The following is a 16,146-nucleotide window of genomic DNA, read 5'->3' as shown; positions in this document are numbered from 1 at the left end:
TTCATATAGTCTCTGGGGCTCTGGAACACTCACCTTTCGTGATTCCTTCCGAGGCATCAAAATATGATGCTTAGCTTTTATTAACTTCCTTCGAATTAAGTGGATTCCCAGTCGCTCCTGGAGGAAGCTCTTTAACAGTGGTGGGATCCCTGGTTCCATGAGGGGAAAACAGGATGTTAGCTCACAGTGACCAGGGCTTCCTATGTGCTAAAAGCATTATTCAAATTGCTAATACAGCTTAATTTTCTCATCAACTCCAGGAAGAAGGTACCATATAGTTCTCATTCAATATACAAGCAAATAGAGGCCCAGAGAGGTTAAAGAATTTGCCTGAGGTGGGGGTGGGGGTGGGGGTGGGGGTGGGGGAGGATTAGACTCCCTGGAACTGATGCAGACCCAGGACACTCATCTGCCCAGCTGCTGCCTCTGAGACAGCAGCCTCCAGCACTGGACAGTGCCCTGTATTCAGCCTGCTCTGGCAGGGAGGGTCCTACCATTTGGGAAGTAGGAAATGAAACCACACCAGATCTGCTCTACAAAGCAAGGTGTAGCTCAAAGAGTGCATGCAAGCTCTAGAAAATTCCATTTTCCACTCTTTCTTGCTGTGTGACCCTGACAGATCACAAGCCTCCCTGAGCTTCAGTTCCCATCAAAGTCCACAGGAGACAACGAATGCAAGCAGGATGAACATTATGGAGGGGGTACTCAGCAGTGTCTGCTGTTTCTCCTTTCCCAGTGCCTCATCGATCTCGCCCACCCCAGCCCCAAACAGAGCCCAGGCCTGGTATCCAGGCGTTGGGAATGGTGCCCACACTGCTCCTGTACACTGGGCTGGAGGGGAAGGTTGTGAGCATCATACCTCGTGTGTGGGACACCAGAGGGTTGTTATGAAGAATGAGCTCGCAGAGAGAGGGGAAGAGAGCCACTGGTAGGACGGCATCCTCCTTTGAGATCTGTAACAAAGGCAAGGCAGATATGAGGTCGATGGCACCCATTACCTCTACCAGGGTACATCAGGCTCCCATTGCTCACTGGAGAAGAGGTGGGCAGTGCCTTCTCCTGTGCTACCTGCTCATGCCCAGGCTACTTTGCCCACTGTCTTTACAACTCCATCTGCATGGTTCCATGTCTGATACCTGAGAGTCACCCTCCCTCCTCCACACTGGATATGTAGCTCTTATCAAGTATCAGTGAGATTGCTGAGACCGTAAGAATGAGCACACAGAGCATGTGAGTGGGCAAGGAGGCTGCAGGTTGTCCAGGCACTGACTCTGACTTTAGAGTTAGTAGCTAACATGTCACCTTCCTCCAGGCAAACCTCCACACACCCCAGCAGCAAATCATCCACTCCTGAGGGCTTCCTTCTGTAAGCACTGTGCCCAACTTGGGTCTTCAGCTCCACCCAAACCTGAGCTCCTCCAAGTCCTGGAGTTCCCAACCTACAGCTAGCTACTTCCTCTCTCCACCCAGACCCACCTGAGCTCCCACTACCTCACTTCCTACCCCCAGACCCTCCTGCTACCTGGATAGTGAAGGGTGCCACATGCTCCCTCTTGGGGAAAATATGGCTCCTCTAATAAACCTTATAATAATCTTTCTCTTGTGCCTGCCTGCTTCTGCATGGTCCCCTGGGATGGATGTGAAGGATCCCTTTACATTCCTAAGGTCAGCATTAGATAGCATGTGTCTAATGAGGCAGGAGTTCAGGAACTCAACCATGGGGGGATGAGCAGGGCCAGCTGTAAGGGGCACCTCACGGCCAAGAGACTGCTCTATCCCATATGAAGCTGGCTAGTAAGTGATGGACTGTTGACCAAGCCAGCCTCTGGTACGTAAACAATACATTCCTTCGTGAGTCACTGGAACACACAGGACCATGTTGCAGCTGGGTTGGGTACAGGACCTAAAGATGGCACCAGAGAAGTGCATGAAGCAGGAGATGGGACAGGGGGAGGAGAGATGACCTAGGAAGAGAGGGAAGAGATAGGTGGCTGAGATTGAAGAAGGTAGGAGGTAATGAGTAACTGCAGTGGGGGACAGAGTGTGTGATGGAGGCATTTCCACCCCAGCATGGACAGGCAGCTCAGTGTAGTCACGTGACTCGGCTGTAGCCAGTAGAATGTGAGCATAAGTGATCAATGCTCCTTCCAACACTGTGCCCACATGCCCATGTGGAGGCCTTCTGCCAACCAGGAATATCCACAATAAAACACGAAATAAAACAAGAAATAAAAACAAGAAATAAACTTTTCTTGTGCTAAGTGACTAAGATGCTTGAGTTTGCTGCAGCAGTATTACTCTAGTATTACTCTAACTAGTGCAATGAGAGCTGCATACCTGTTAGAGGAATTAAAGAAGGTTAGGGTGATTAAGCACAGAGAGGAAGCATGGAGGACTATGAAATGAAGCTGGAGATGCATGGCAGAGCCACACTAATGCTAAAGAGTGTAGCACTGGGAAGCCAGCAGAGATTGGACAAGATTTTGGTGATGGATTTATGTACAGAAGAGGAGATGGGACTTAAAGGAGTATCCTGGATGGCCACAAGATTCCAGCTTGAGTAAGTAGGTAAATGATGGAGCCAGTCACTAAGATGGAAGACAATGGAAGGACATAAAATTTAGAGGAGGATCAACTCATCTTGGAGGCCCCTTTGAGACCTCCATGAAGGCAGTTGGACACTGGTCTGGAATATAGAAGAGAGCCCGTATTTAAGAGCCACTTTTCATGGGACAGTGAATATTTGAAGTTGTACCTGAGGAGGGAGGAGAAAGGGGTGGGAGGGAGAGAAGAAGAGAGAGAGAGAGGAGAGAGAGAGAGAGAGAGAAAGAGAGATAGGGGGGAGAGATTAGGAGAGGGGGGCTGGAGGGGATTTAATACTAGATCTTCTAGAGCACAGGTTGGCAAGTAAGGATAGAAAACCTTGCTAACCCAGGCATGGTATCTGGGGGTAGGGAAAAAATACTACCACACTACTGGGTAGGGGCAGGAAACCCACTTTATCTGGTAGAGTGGAGGTCTTTTTTTTTTTTTTTTTTGCCTGAACTCTAGGCCTGAGTACTGTCCCTCAGCTCTTCAGCTCAAGGCTAGTGCTCTACCACTTGAGCCACAGCACCACTTCTGGCCTTTTCTGGTTATGTGGTGCTGAGGAATCGAACCCAGGGCCTCATGCATGCAAGACAAGCACTCTACCACTAAGCCATCTTCCCAGCCCCCAGTGGAGGTCTTTTGAGCAAAGAAATTCCAGAGAATCTAGACCCATCAGGGCTGCCAAAAACTGGGGCTAGAACCTACTCTAGTCCCTATTCCAGGTTGGCAAGCACCAAGCATGCAATTATAACAGCCTACTGCAGGCTGGGAAGAAAAGTGGAGTTAGACCCCGAGCTGCGGACACAAGGATAGAGCCCTGGGAGCCTAGCAAGGGCCAGGTCTCTTGCTGAAAGGATTGTGCTTTCAATACGGGTATCAGCAGGCTGCCAGCCCAGGGGTAGAGATCTATGCAAATAGTAAGTGTGAGAAAGCTGTGTAGCTATATTAAAATTAGACAACAATAACAACAAAAAGACATTAATGCAAGGACGACTGTTAACAGGCCAAGGGAGTAATTTGTAATAAAGAAGGGTTTATACAATTGGTTAATATAACAATTCTAAATGTATATGCACTGGGTAACTGGCTTCATATTACCTAGTACAAAAACTGATAGAACTGCTGGATGCCAGTAGCTCACGCCTGTAATCCTAGCTACTTAGAAGGCTGAGATCTGAGGATCATGCTTCAAAGGCAACCTGGGCAGAGAAGTCCATGAAACTCTTCAATTAACTACAAAAATCCAGAAATGGGGCTGTGGCTCAAGTGGTAGAACATTAGCTTTGAGCATAAAAGCTCAGAGACAGTGCCCAGGCCCAGAGTTCAAGCTCTAGGATCAGAAAAACACACACACACACACAAAAAAAAAACAAGCAAAAAATCTGACAGAACGAAAGGGAGAAATGAAACAAATCACAAGGAACAGAGATTTCAACACACCATGCCCGGCAACAGACAGAGAGGAGTACACACAGGATCAACCTCCTTAAATGATATTTAAAACCTCCCCACACCCCCACCACACTGCAGAATACACTTTTTTCCTCAGTGTATGTGGAATATCCACCAAAATAGGTCACATCAGAGATTATAGAACAAGTTTTAACACATATGGAAAGAGAGAAATTATAGATTATACTATACATAAGGGAAGTAGTTAAAAATTAATAGATCCAAGAAAAGCCCCATAGATTTGGAAACTAAACAACCCATGGATCAAAGACAAACATGATAGGAAAAATTTAAAAATATCTTAATTGGAGGAAGACAGAAATATAGAGGCTAGAACTTAGGTCAATGGAAGAATATGTGCTTGGTATACTTGATGCTCTGGGTTTGCTCCCCAGCACCCAAAAATAAATGAGAGTTTATAGAACATCAGAGAGGACAGGAATATTGGATAAACATGGAGAAATATGAAATCTGTCCACGGACATTATATCTGCTTTTGCTTTCCTTGTTACTTGTCTAGGTTCATTGATTCAGATCTTAACCTAAACACTTTACCTTGAGAACTTTCTCAGATTCCAAGTGTTAGATTAGACTGCCCACATTGTACTTACATCATAGCACAGGCACATCTACTTTGTGGTTGTCCAGTATCTGTCTTCCCTACAGCTTCACAAAGACAGAGGCCAAGTCTTTTTTTCCAGCTGTGTGCCCAATGCCTAGCACTAAGCTGGGCACACACTAAGTACCAAATAAATATCTGCCCTTCCCTGAGAATTCCTGGGCCCACAAACCTATAACACAGGGAACTAAAAGGCTGGGCTCAGGCCAGAATTGCTTACATCCCACCACCCATCTGTGCCCCTGAGCAAGCAGGTAGAGAGGCAGAGAGTCACCTTATTGTAGGCCAGGCTAAGGTACCTCAGCTCTGGGAAGGGTGGGGCCAACGTCTGGTTCCTGACCTTCAGTGACTTCACAGGAAGTATCTCGAATATGGGAGGGAACAAACATACCTTGGTTGTCTTAGAAGGAAAAAAAAAGTTAAAAGTCAAGGTGTCCTAATAATAAAGGAGATGAAGCTGGTGATGACTAAGACCCTTCCTATGGAGTGTACTGTCATGAGCTTTGTGCCTGGGCAAAGAGATGCATGTAGGGCTCAGAATTCTGATTCCAAGTTCTCTGAGGTCACATAGTGATCTGATTTTCTAGCACCGAAAGTTCCAGTTTCAAGTTCTCTGAGCCAGGGGTCACGGTGGCACTGAGGTGGGAATCAGAGGTACTCTGCCTCACCTCTGTTCCCACAGCAGCTTGGCCCTTCTACAGACATGGACAAAAATCTCTCCAGAAGGCAAAGGGAAGTACTTGCATTGGTAATGGGCCAGCACAGTGAAGATTATTTGTTCTAGGATGAACCCATAGCTAAGTCTGAATGATGTGAGCCAGGCCTTGGGGCCTGAATGTGGTAAGGTCCATATGGGTCACTTGCAGGGTCATGGTCTCTCTGTTCAATTCTGCCTCAGGGTCAATGTGTTTAATCAGGCACAAAATGGAAATACCATGGACCACATCTAACGTAATTTCACTTATTGCTTCCTTGAGAGCCATATGACTGGAGGGTATTACAAGGGTAGAAGTGGGGTTCATGGTTAAGATAAACTAAATGCTCTGAGCTCCATTAACAACTATGTAATCATGAGCAAATTATTCAATTTCCATGTGTTCATTCAATGAATATCTGTGGGATAGATACTTTGGGCCAAGTATTTTGTGTCCTCCTAGGCCAACTTGTAAAGCCTCATCCATGGGACAGGTCAGTCATGGGTGAGAGTAAAACAAAAGCTAATATGACTTCCCTTTCCAGGTGACCCCAACACAATCTGAGAAGGCGGACTGTGGCAGTCTGATGTGGCATCTCCCTTTGCCATGCGACTCCCTGAAACGGGCCCTAAAGGCTGATTTGGCTGAACACACAAGACATTTCACTTGGGCCCGAATCTGTCCTCTTTGCTACCTTAAACTTTGGGTCAGAGTACTGTTGAACTCTCACACAGACATGTTAATCATTTGAGTAGTAGCTGCCTAAAATCTAGTAATACAAGGTTGATTAGCTCTAAATTTATCTAACCTCTCCTTTTTCCCTTCAAGGCTGAAGACACCCAGGTAAGAGGAAGGTATTCTCAAGATTCCAAGAAGTGAGTCTTCTAGGCAGACATCCCTGGTAAGGAATTGAGGCTGTCCCCACCAAGTGGAAGCAGCCATTTTATCATTTCATGTCATCATTTCCTTCATAAGCCATAATTGAAAATCAGCTGGACTCTCAGAACCAGAGTTGGGATAATGGTCAACCAAACCAGAGGACTGACTGTGTATGTACACTTCTCTCTACCCCCTCTCCTTCACCTAGTCTGATGCTTTATCCTTCCCTTATGTAATCCTGAAGCTCTTATCAGTACTTCCAAAGACAAGGGTTAAGACCAGTGTTCCTCTGTTTTTGGTTTTTGTTTTTCTAGTGTAGCTACTCTCAGTAATACAGTTCTTTCTTGCCCTATCTTGAAGTGGTGGATGACAAATCTGGTAGGAAGGTCTCTGGCCTAGGACTCTGGGACTCACTCCTATTTGGATTAGGTGAGCTGAAGGGAACACAGTGGAACACAGAATAGGAGAAACCAGAGATTCAGGCTGAGTATACTAAACTTAGGGCATGACTGGCTCTGCTGAGGAGCACAGAGGACCCTATATTAGAGGGACAAACATCTGACTTTTAGGGTCCACTGGAAGTCTCAATCATCCAATGTTTTCTCTAGATTTTCAAATGCTAGACAACTAGGATTTGAACATGGAACAGTCCTAGGAATTACCTTGATTCTTATGGTACACAGTCCTGCTCATGTACAGGTCTTTTTGCAGGGTCACCCTGCAAAAAGGGGTGGGGCAGAAGAATCTATGTTTCTACTCCCTTGAAATCTGACTGGCTGTTGTATAATATAGAATTTGTCTGGTCTTAGTCCCAAGTTCCTAGTACCCAGTTTCTAACTAAAACTTTTCCAAAAGTCCTGGAATTTCCTGAGTTGTCTTTACTATTCAGGGTTCTTAATTATGCCTGAGGTTTTGCTAATGAGATGAGGATGGGGGCTAGCCAGATGATTACAGGGTTGGACCTTTGACCAAGCTGACCTCTGGGAAGGAAAGTAGGGTAGAGATGGAGTTCAAGCATGGAGCCAAAGATTCTCCAAGAAAGGCTCTGAAGGTGACCTTCCTAGCTGGGAAGCATACTTGCTGGGCGAGTATGCAATGCCCCTGACTCCTTGGGGGCATGGGTCCCTTCCAGATCTCACCTTATGGGCTTTTCAGGCAGCTGGTCCTTATCTGGATGAAAAGACCACAGAGACAGAGACAGAGAAGCCCAGCTATGGCAACTGTTCATTTTAGCCTAGCTCCTAGCTAACCTATCAGCAGACTGCAGTTGCAGGGTATGCTGGGGTGAAACCAGCAGAACTGCATTGCTAGCTCCAATAACAGTAACAAGTAAGAATTGCTACTGTCTGAAGTTGGCAACGGAGTTTGCTCTGAAGCAATTGTTAAGTGTTATCATCCCTCTATTCCTCATACAGGTATATCTGTGAGGAGTCAAGGTACTGAGCTGTTTCCCGAAGATACAGGTTGACCAAATGTATAGTTGTACTTCTTATTATCAATGAATATGTTGACATTTAGTTAGGTGCATTAATCACCAGATCCCAAGGCAAAAACCAATTTCTTGTGCTGACAACAATCAAGTGTCTAAGCCCTTGACACCAAGGGTTAGATTCTAGGTACTGGTATATCTAGCAAGAGCTTTTCAGCTTTGTGGGGCATGGGGAGAGACCTTGAGCCACAACCCCAAGGCAGGTCCCTTCAGTTAGGTCTATAACTAACAGTTCTGAGGGCACTGAGAGCTAGACTATAGGTGGAGGACGGTAGGGCCCCAACAGGGCCCTCCATCACCAGTGTCTGGTGCATACTGTGTGCCCAGCAACCATCTGCTCCAATAGATGGGCTTTCTTGGCATGATCTATAGAAATGTCTTTTATATCCCTTGTCATTTATTTGTTTTTGTCTATTAAAATTAATGTTCTTGGGCTAGGGAATGTTGCTCAGAGGTAGAGCACTTGCCTAGCATGTGTGAAGCCCAGGAATGCAAATGAATGAATGAATGAAAACAAACTGATGTTTCAACTCAACTATACAAGTGAGAAACAGGCAGTTCCTACCTCTGAGGTTGAGAATCCAGGGTAAGATGAGAAGATGACCTCTGAAACAAAGGGAAACAGACAAGGTTCGTGAATGCTTGAACTGACCCCCAGAGAGGCATGGTCTGGGTCTGCCCCCCACTCTGTACAGCAAGGCTTCCCAGACTGGTTCCAATCATAACTGGTAAAGAAGCAGCAGTGACAGCCATCAGGTAACAATGCCCTTTGCACACAGGATGAAGTCCAAATTCCTTGGCCCGACCCCTGAGGTCCCATGTGGTCAGGCCTCTGCTGACTCCTCCAATTTCATCTCATATTCAGGACCCTCTCCCTGACTCTATTTCAGTGCACAGACTTTCTTCTTGACTTTGCAACATGCAAAGCTTCACTAGAGAGTCTGTACTGAATAGAAAGTGAAGCAGCTTTCTTAGAAGAGAGAAATGTGCATCGGGGTATTCTGTGAGATGACTGAAAATACTCTTTGTCCTATTAGTGGAAGAGAATGTGTTGTCACAGAATTCAGCAGCACAGTCCTAAGGAGGAAGCTGCAGAATGAGTTCATTCTTGGGATCATAAGACAGATTATCCACCAAACAGCTGAACTCATCCCAAGAAAGGGACTCGATCCTGTTACCCTGGGGAATGAGGCCCCTTCCCCATATTAGTAGTAGTGAGACTGATCAAGTGAAAATAAACAATAAGTTTATTTAAAAGTAAGTTATTCTAGATGTGGATCTGCAAGGAATTTAGGAAAGGTCTGAGCCACAAACAAAGTCACAATTTGTCAGGGGATGGGCTATGTTTCAACTGTGGGTGTTGAGCAGTGATCCCCTGGATAAAGAGCTTAAGAAAGGAAAATAGATCTTTTTCTTCTTTACTTCCCTCCCTCCTCAGGGCCTCCCCTTCCCTTTCCTTCTCCTTCCTTCTTTCCCTCCGTTCTCCTAACTTCTTCCCTTCTCTTCTTCCCTCCCTCCCTTTCTTCTTTTTTTTTTTTTTGGCATGTCTTAAAAGAAATCCTACTAGAAAGTATTTCTAAGAATCTGGACTCATGAACAGCAAGGTGAAATTGGTATTATGGGTTGAGAGTTATTTTTTAACACCTCAAATTTATATGAAAACCTAACCCCAGGATCTCAGAAATATGATAAGAATAAACCATGATAAGGAAAGGTCTTCAAAACGGTGCTGAATAATGTTATGTAACAGAATGGGTTCAATAGTATATATCTACTATGTAATTAAAACATATTACATTCAAAATAATCTATACCCTACAAAGACAGATACTTGGATCAAAAAACAGTACCAGAACATATATTTATTTGCAAATGAGAAATGAGAATAGCAAAATAGAAGAATAAAGGAGGACAAGAATAACCTTGTGTGGTACAATCCCTACCCTATTCAATCAGGTTGTTCAATCAGGTTGTGCTGTGAACTCCACTCTTTTCTAAGTTACACATGGGCACATGAGACAGAATCGAAGAAGGAGAAAGAATTTTTGAGGTACAAATGGATTATTTTGTACCAGTAAACAATATATAAAACATATCAGAAACACAAGACACACATAAACTTACCAGTTATACCAGACATAACCCCTCATCTGGGAGTATAAAAGGAGGAGAGCAGAGATAAAAGAAGATACCAAGGTGGCATGCCTGTCTACCCCACCATATGGTTACCAGCTGTAAGCTATGTCCAGGAAATGGCTGAAGCAAGGACCTCTGCCTCTGTCCTCTGGCTCCAACGTAAGCAGTTTCCTTGTCTGTGACATACAAGCCACTTCAAACCAGCCAGCTGCCCAGACCTACATGTGACAACTCTGTGATCTGTTCTAAGCCACATTTTTAAAAATTAGCACCAGTAAGTTGTAGAAGGGGATTTCGTTGTGGCATATCTGTACAGGCACTGTGATGAGACTCACCCCTCCACCACTCTCTCACACCTACTCCCCCCTGAGGAGGAAGGTCTGACACATCAGCAGTTGTAGAGAGAAAGAAATGAAGCCAGCAGTACAGTATCTTAGTCTGAAGATTGATGAATAACTTATAAAAAATCAAAATTGATCCAAATTGTTATTAGGATTTATATCTATTAGTAAGATGGAGAGAATAAATGCCCACTAAATTTTCTTTAAGGGCTGGGGATGTGGCTCAAGGGGTAGAATGCTTTGCCTAGCAAAGCCTCAAGTTCAAAACCCAGTACACCTTTTCCTCCAACCTTTTTCCTTCTTATTAAAGGGAAGGTTTGCATTTAGTTGATTTCGCTATTGACAAAGTTTTGCAATGCGGATAGAATTTTAGAATAAAATTAGGATAATCATTTGGAAATATAGAAATGAACTGGATGTCAGTGTCTCAGGCCTGTGATCATAGCTATTAAGGAGTCTGAGACCTGAGGATTGTGTTTGAAGCTGGGCAGGAAAGTCCATGAGACTCTTACTTCAAATTAACCAGCAGAAGCTGGAAATGGCGGTATGGCTAAAGAACTAGAGCCCCAGCCTTGAGTGAAAAGTAAAATGAGAGCTCAAGGCCTTATGGTCAAGCCCCAGTTCCAGAGCACGTGTACGCATATGCATGCATACACAGGTGCACACAGACACACGGACACATACACACAGATTGCAAACCTAATAATAGAATGGAACCAACTTAATAGTAAGATGCCAGAAATAAAACTAGATAGTGACAAATCCTCAAGAGCAGTGAGAGACTCAATGTAACTATTTCCCAAATTAACTAAGTAGAAAAATTTTATGGGGAAAACCTGAACCACATAATTGTGACAGTTTTTTCGGTGTCTTTATCTCAAACCCACCCTTCTCTATATCTTTTTCTCTAGCCTGCTTTGGAGTGTGGGAGCTGAGGCTCTGAAGAATACTTCTACAGCTGGTTTCCTGTTCGATTCTGACAACGACTGAGAGAAGACTGGGGAAGAGGAGAAGGGGGCCACTTAATCTCATCTGCTTCCCATGGTTTCCTGCCTGCTTGTGATTTCTACGACTGCCAACGGAATCATGCTGCTTTATCCTAGCAACAACTGAATCAAGTTGGTAAATTTCCCACTTGCAAGACACAGCCTGATGCTGGCCAGTGTCCCCTCCTAAAAAGTCTGGGTCTCTACCACCCCAGGCTGTCTGAGCTCACAAGTCCCAGCAGTTAAGCAGGCCCTGAGGTCTAAGTTTTAGGGCAACTCTATGGTCCAAGGGGATTCCCTTCTTCAGCGTCTAATTTTTTCACATTCCAACCACTTCCTATAAAAGAAAACTTGAGCCAGGTATCGGTGTCTCCTGCCTAAAACCCTATCTACTCAGGAGGCTGAGATCAGAGAAGGTAGACAAATCTGCAAGACTCTTTCTTCTAATTTTGGGGGGACGGGAGAGGGTCTGTCTCCTCTCACATGAGCCATGAGCGAAAATGCCAAGTGAGAGCTTGAGGCCCTGAGTTCAAGCCCAGTACTGACAAGCAGGAAAGAGATTGAGAGGGAGGGGTGGGAGGAAAGCGAAGTTGGAATGGTGGTAATTCTCTGAAAAGGTATTGATGGCAGGGGGTACTACTGAGACACTGGAAATGTTCTGCATTGTAACGTGAATTGTTGCTAAGAGGGCTCATGTGTAAAAATTCTGGTTCTGTGAGAGATTTCTGTATTTTAACCACTGTAAGTCATTTTCCTTAATGCAGAGTACATTTAAACAAACAGGAGGCAGAGGCACAATCATAGACAACTAGATCAGTAGAATAGTATCTAGTTCAAAAATACACTCCTCTGTTAAAGGGGTTTGGGTCTATGATTCAGGGTTTGTCTCTGAACACTGTCATGTGGATGTGAATCTTAGAGCAGTGGTGTTTGTCCACCCCAGTACCCTAAAAGGTCAGAAGCAAACAGGCTAGCAGTGGAGAGAAGAGGATGGAAAGGCCTGTGTCCCTTGAGGCCACTGGTGTGCCACAGAGCTAAACCATTTCTGGAAAGCCTTGCTTCTGAGTTTCTCATTATTTGAGATTTTTCAAAATGATTTGCTTTTATGTTGGATTTCAAAAGCATCTTAAGTATAAAAACCCCTGAGGAAGTAAGTCAGTGTAAGAGCAGCTAGCTAGTGGCTGGAACCAGGAGTATGGCTCACCTGTGCGGTCAACGTCCTTTTTCATGGGCAGAACAGTATAATCTGGTTGCTCATCCTGGGCCTCTGACTTCCACGACTTGGACTGTAGCACAGACTGGGACTCTTTCCTGGGACTTGCCCTGCCTCCAACCCATTCCCCAGACCCATCACGGAGCTGAACCTGCTGTAGGTACGGGATCCGGGAAATCTTGTTTTGGTCCAGGCTTAACTTCTTCAGTCTTCAATTAAGGAAAGTGAATACAGAATCACAGCAATAATGATACCTCAGCAATATTACCAAGCAACTTAGGAAACAACCGGAAAGCAGGCTTGGACATGTACTCCTTCCTCTGTGTGACCTTGAGTTAGTGACTTGACCTCAATGTGCCTGTTTCTAACTGGGCATGTTTATTCACCTTTCAAGGTCCTTGGGAAGATTGAATGAGATGTAATATTCAGTCAATGCTAGCTGAGTTCAAAAGAAACTTTTCAGGAGGCTAAAACTTAACTTTTTAAAGGCCAGTGTTTTCTTTCCTTTAACCAAATAAGTAGAACTCAGCAGTTAAACTTCTAATTTTGGGGGGACGGGAGAGGGTCTGTCTCCTCTCACATGAGCAAGCTGTCTTGGGGAATATCTCCTCTACCCTCTGTTCACTTTGCCACTTCCCAGCCAGTCATATGTTCAGAAATAGCCTTATTGGTGCCCTGATTTTTATATGAGCTAAAGCTCAGAAGGGAGAAATGACTTATCCAAGGCCACACAGCAGAAGTAAGTGACAGAGCCAGAACTTAACCAGGCCTTTTGGGTTGTTGAGTAACCCTTGGGATGTGAGCAAGGCTGGGAGTTGGGAAGGGCCCTGCTGAGGAAGGCTTGTGGCTTTACCTCCTGAGCCCTGCCAGGCTGGCAAAGCAGTTGGGGCTGGAGAGTTTGTTGTCATCCAGCATCAGTGTCTCCAGTGCTGGGAACCTCAGGATGTACCTCTTGCTTGTCATCGATGTTATGGATGCCTCCCTGTGAGAGCAGAGATCTTGGGTACCAAGCAAGGGCAGGGAACAAGCTCCAACATCCTCAAGATGACATGGAGGACAGAGAATCAACTGAGAGGACTAACCAGCTTGGGAACTTCTTCTGTGCCTCAGGGAAGTCCCTGTAGAGGTGGACATAAGATATAAATGCCTCTCCACCCAACACCTTCCCGAACACCATTGGTACACACAGGCTTCTCTATGGAGAATGTTCACACACACACCATTAGCTAGGCTGGGCAGGGTGGGCACTGGTGGTGCTCTGGACTAGACCAGAGTGAAAGAGACATGACCAAGTTAGGGGAGCATTCTGCAGGCAGAACAGAGCAGAGGAGCACTTGCTCTTGGCCTCAACCACAGCTTTGCTAAGGTCTCTGAGAATTCATGGAAACATCTGAGAGGGATTGAATAAGCCAAGTCCTGAATTCCATAGATGGGCAGGAAGTGGTGGTGCCCTAGTCTATGGTTCCTGTGACCTTGTAAATCCAGGTGGATAAGGCCTGGGTAACTAAATACCCACAGGCAGAGGACTCAAATCACTATTTCCTTCTTCTCTCCATATTTTGTTCTACTTACATACCAAGTGTCTGGAAGTACAGACACAGACAAATATTCACCTATGTAAGACACAAACACAGACACGACAGGAAAGGAAATGAACATTTACTCAGATCCTACTGCACTCCCAGCACTGTGTTAGGTGTTTTATTTCTTTACTATTATTATTTTGGGGGGGTGTAGGTTTGAACTCAGGGCTTTGATCTTGCTTGGCAGGTGCTCTACCACTTGAGCAACATCCAACCCTTTTTAGCTATGGTTTTCCAGTTAGGGGCTCACATTTTTTGCCAAGGCTAGTCTTGAACTATGCCTCCAGTACAGCTGGGATTACAGGGCATACCCCCCACCATACCCAGCTTTGTTTGTGGAAATGGAGTCTCATTAACTTTTTGCCACTATGCTCCTAATCTCTTGTCTACCTAGTAACAGATGTGCACCACCATGTCTAGCTGTGTTATGTATGTTTGTTTGTTTGTTTTTGGTCAGTCATGGGGCTTAAACTTAGGGTTTGGGTGCTGTCCCTGAGCTTTTTCACTCAAGGCTAGCACTCTACCACTTTGAGCCCCAGCTCCATTTCTGGTTTTTTAGTGGTTAATTAGAGATGTGAGTCTCATAAACTTTCCTTCCAGGGCTGGCTTTGAACTGCAACCCTCAGATCTCAGCCTCCTGAGTAGCTAGAATTTTACAGGCATGAGCCACCAGCACCCAGCTTTGTGTTAGGTATTTTATATGTGTTATTTTTATGTATTATTCATAGGGAGGGTAAGTATTACTTACCTACTTTTCAGATCAGGAAACTCAAGCTCTGAGCAACTTGCTGAAAGTCCCATAGCTAGAAAGAGGCAGAGCTCAACTAGAATTTAGTTCTGTCTGATACCCAAACCCATGCCCTTTGTATTCTGCTGACCACCTTTCCCATTTACATCTTCAAGTGACATGTGGGTTAAAGGGTGGGGAGGGAGAAGGGACAGCTGTTTTCTGGGCTAGGGACAGCTTGACAAAGGTAGACAGTAGAGGAACATATACCTTAGTCAAAAATATCTCTAGAGAGGGGATATAGTCATTCACCCATTCACATTTTTTAATCTCTTACACAGCCAGGTACGAGAACACAAAGAGACAAAGACTGTGGCTCTTCCCTAAAGATGCTTATAATCTCCTGAAAGAGACCAGCACAGTGCATACAGTGGGACAAAATGCTGAAACAAGCAACTGAGGGCTCAGGAAAGGTAATGCTTAGCCATCAACCCTGCCATGCTCTTAACTACTGTGAAAGAGAGAAGAATGGGGAGAAAGATCACCTCTTGGTGGCTGGGTCTGTCACAGAACTAGAAGCTCTGGGCAGCCATGTTTCCTACCAAAGACACTACTCATAGAGTCCAGCTGTTCAGAGACATGCAGTGAGTCACAGAGAGGAACAGATAGGAAGCTGGGAGACAGATGAGCTGAGTGGTCTACCATGTGTACTACCTACATTCTTCAACAAGGGCACTAAAGCATGGTTCTGAGGCATGGCTGTGTGATTCCTCTGTGTTCTGATAATGAATTCCCCTTTTTGCTTATTGCAAACTGGACAGATTTCTACTGATGATAACCATGATAATTTTGACTAAAAAAGGCACAGGGAAGATCTTGGTGGGGGGCACTGTGGCAGCAGTGTGGGGAATAGGCCTGAAGTTCAAAGATCCAAAGACATTGGATAGGGCAGAGCAGGGGGCCTTGGTATTTCAAAGTCATAGGGACTCTTTTCCCTTTCCTAGAAGGACCAACTTTCACACACTGAATTTTTCATCTCTACTTGAAGTTAAGAACAAAATGGTGTACAATAGCTCTGTTGACTTATAATTAGTTGGCCAATCTTTATTTTACTCCATGACATATAAGGCACTTGAAATAAGCCTTCCAAGAAAAAAAAAATCCTCTAACATGCCATCAAAGAGAAGCTGGTTCAGTCTTCTCTGTGACAAGTTACACTGCTTTGACTTTCTAAAGTTCTATCCTAATAATAGTAATAGAAATGTTCATTTAGTCTTAGAAATATAAATCCCCTTAAAAGAACAGCGGCAGCTGCAGAGCCTTTCTACTGCTCATGCTGGATGAGCACTTTAGTGACAGAGCTCTCCAAGGGTGAAGCTGGGATTTCAGCTGCTCAGAATGATTCCAGTTTTACTATCTTTTCTCTGGCCAAGTAAA

The 16,146-nt window shown here is 44.8% G+C and overlaps 1 protein-coding gene across 7 annotated transcripts in view; it reads right to left on the bottom strand.

The window, feature by feature from the left end:
• Xrra1 (X-ray radiation resistance associated 1) overlaps window positions 1-16,146 on the bottom strand; it is a 50,511-nt gene that overhangs the window by 5,417 nt on the left and 28,948 nt on the right. For 3 of the 7 annotated variants that reach the window (XM_042687929.1, XM_042687938.1, XM_042687963.1), the window contains 7 exons: window positions 13,482-13,517; window positions 13,253-13,381; window positions 12,391-12,608; window positions 8,289-8,329; window positions 4,935-5,060; window positions 860-953; window positions 34-149 (listed from right to left, as the gene is read on the bottom strand). In XM_042687929.1, the coding sequence (XP_042543863.1) occupies window positions 34-149; window positions 860-953; window positions 4,935-5,060; window positions 8,289-8,329; window positions 12,391-12,608; window positions 13,253-13,381; window positions 13,482-13,517 (760 nt within the window). The other 4 variants (XM_042687946.1, XM_042687970.1, XM_042687953.1 and 1 more) reach the window with 3 other exon arrangements.

The sequence above is a fragment of the Dipodomys spectabilis genome, unplaced genomic scaffold (genome assembly GCF_019054845.1).
Source record: "Dipodomys spectabilis isolate Male_0828 unplaced genomic scaffold, ASM1905484v1 ptg000003l, whole genome shotgun sequence".
Lineage (NCBI taxonomy): Eukaryota > Metazoa > Chordata > Mammalia > Rodentia > Heteromyidae > Dipodomys > Dipodomys spectabilis.
This window is presented reverse-complemented; position numbering and strand designations above follow the sequence as displayed.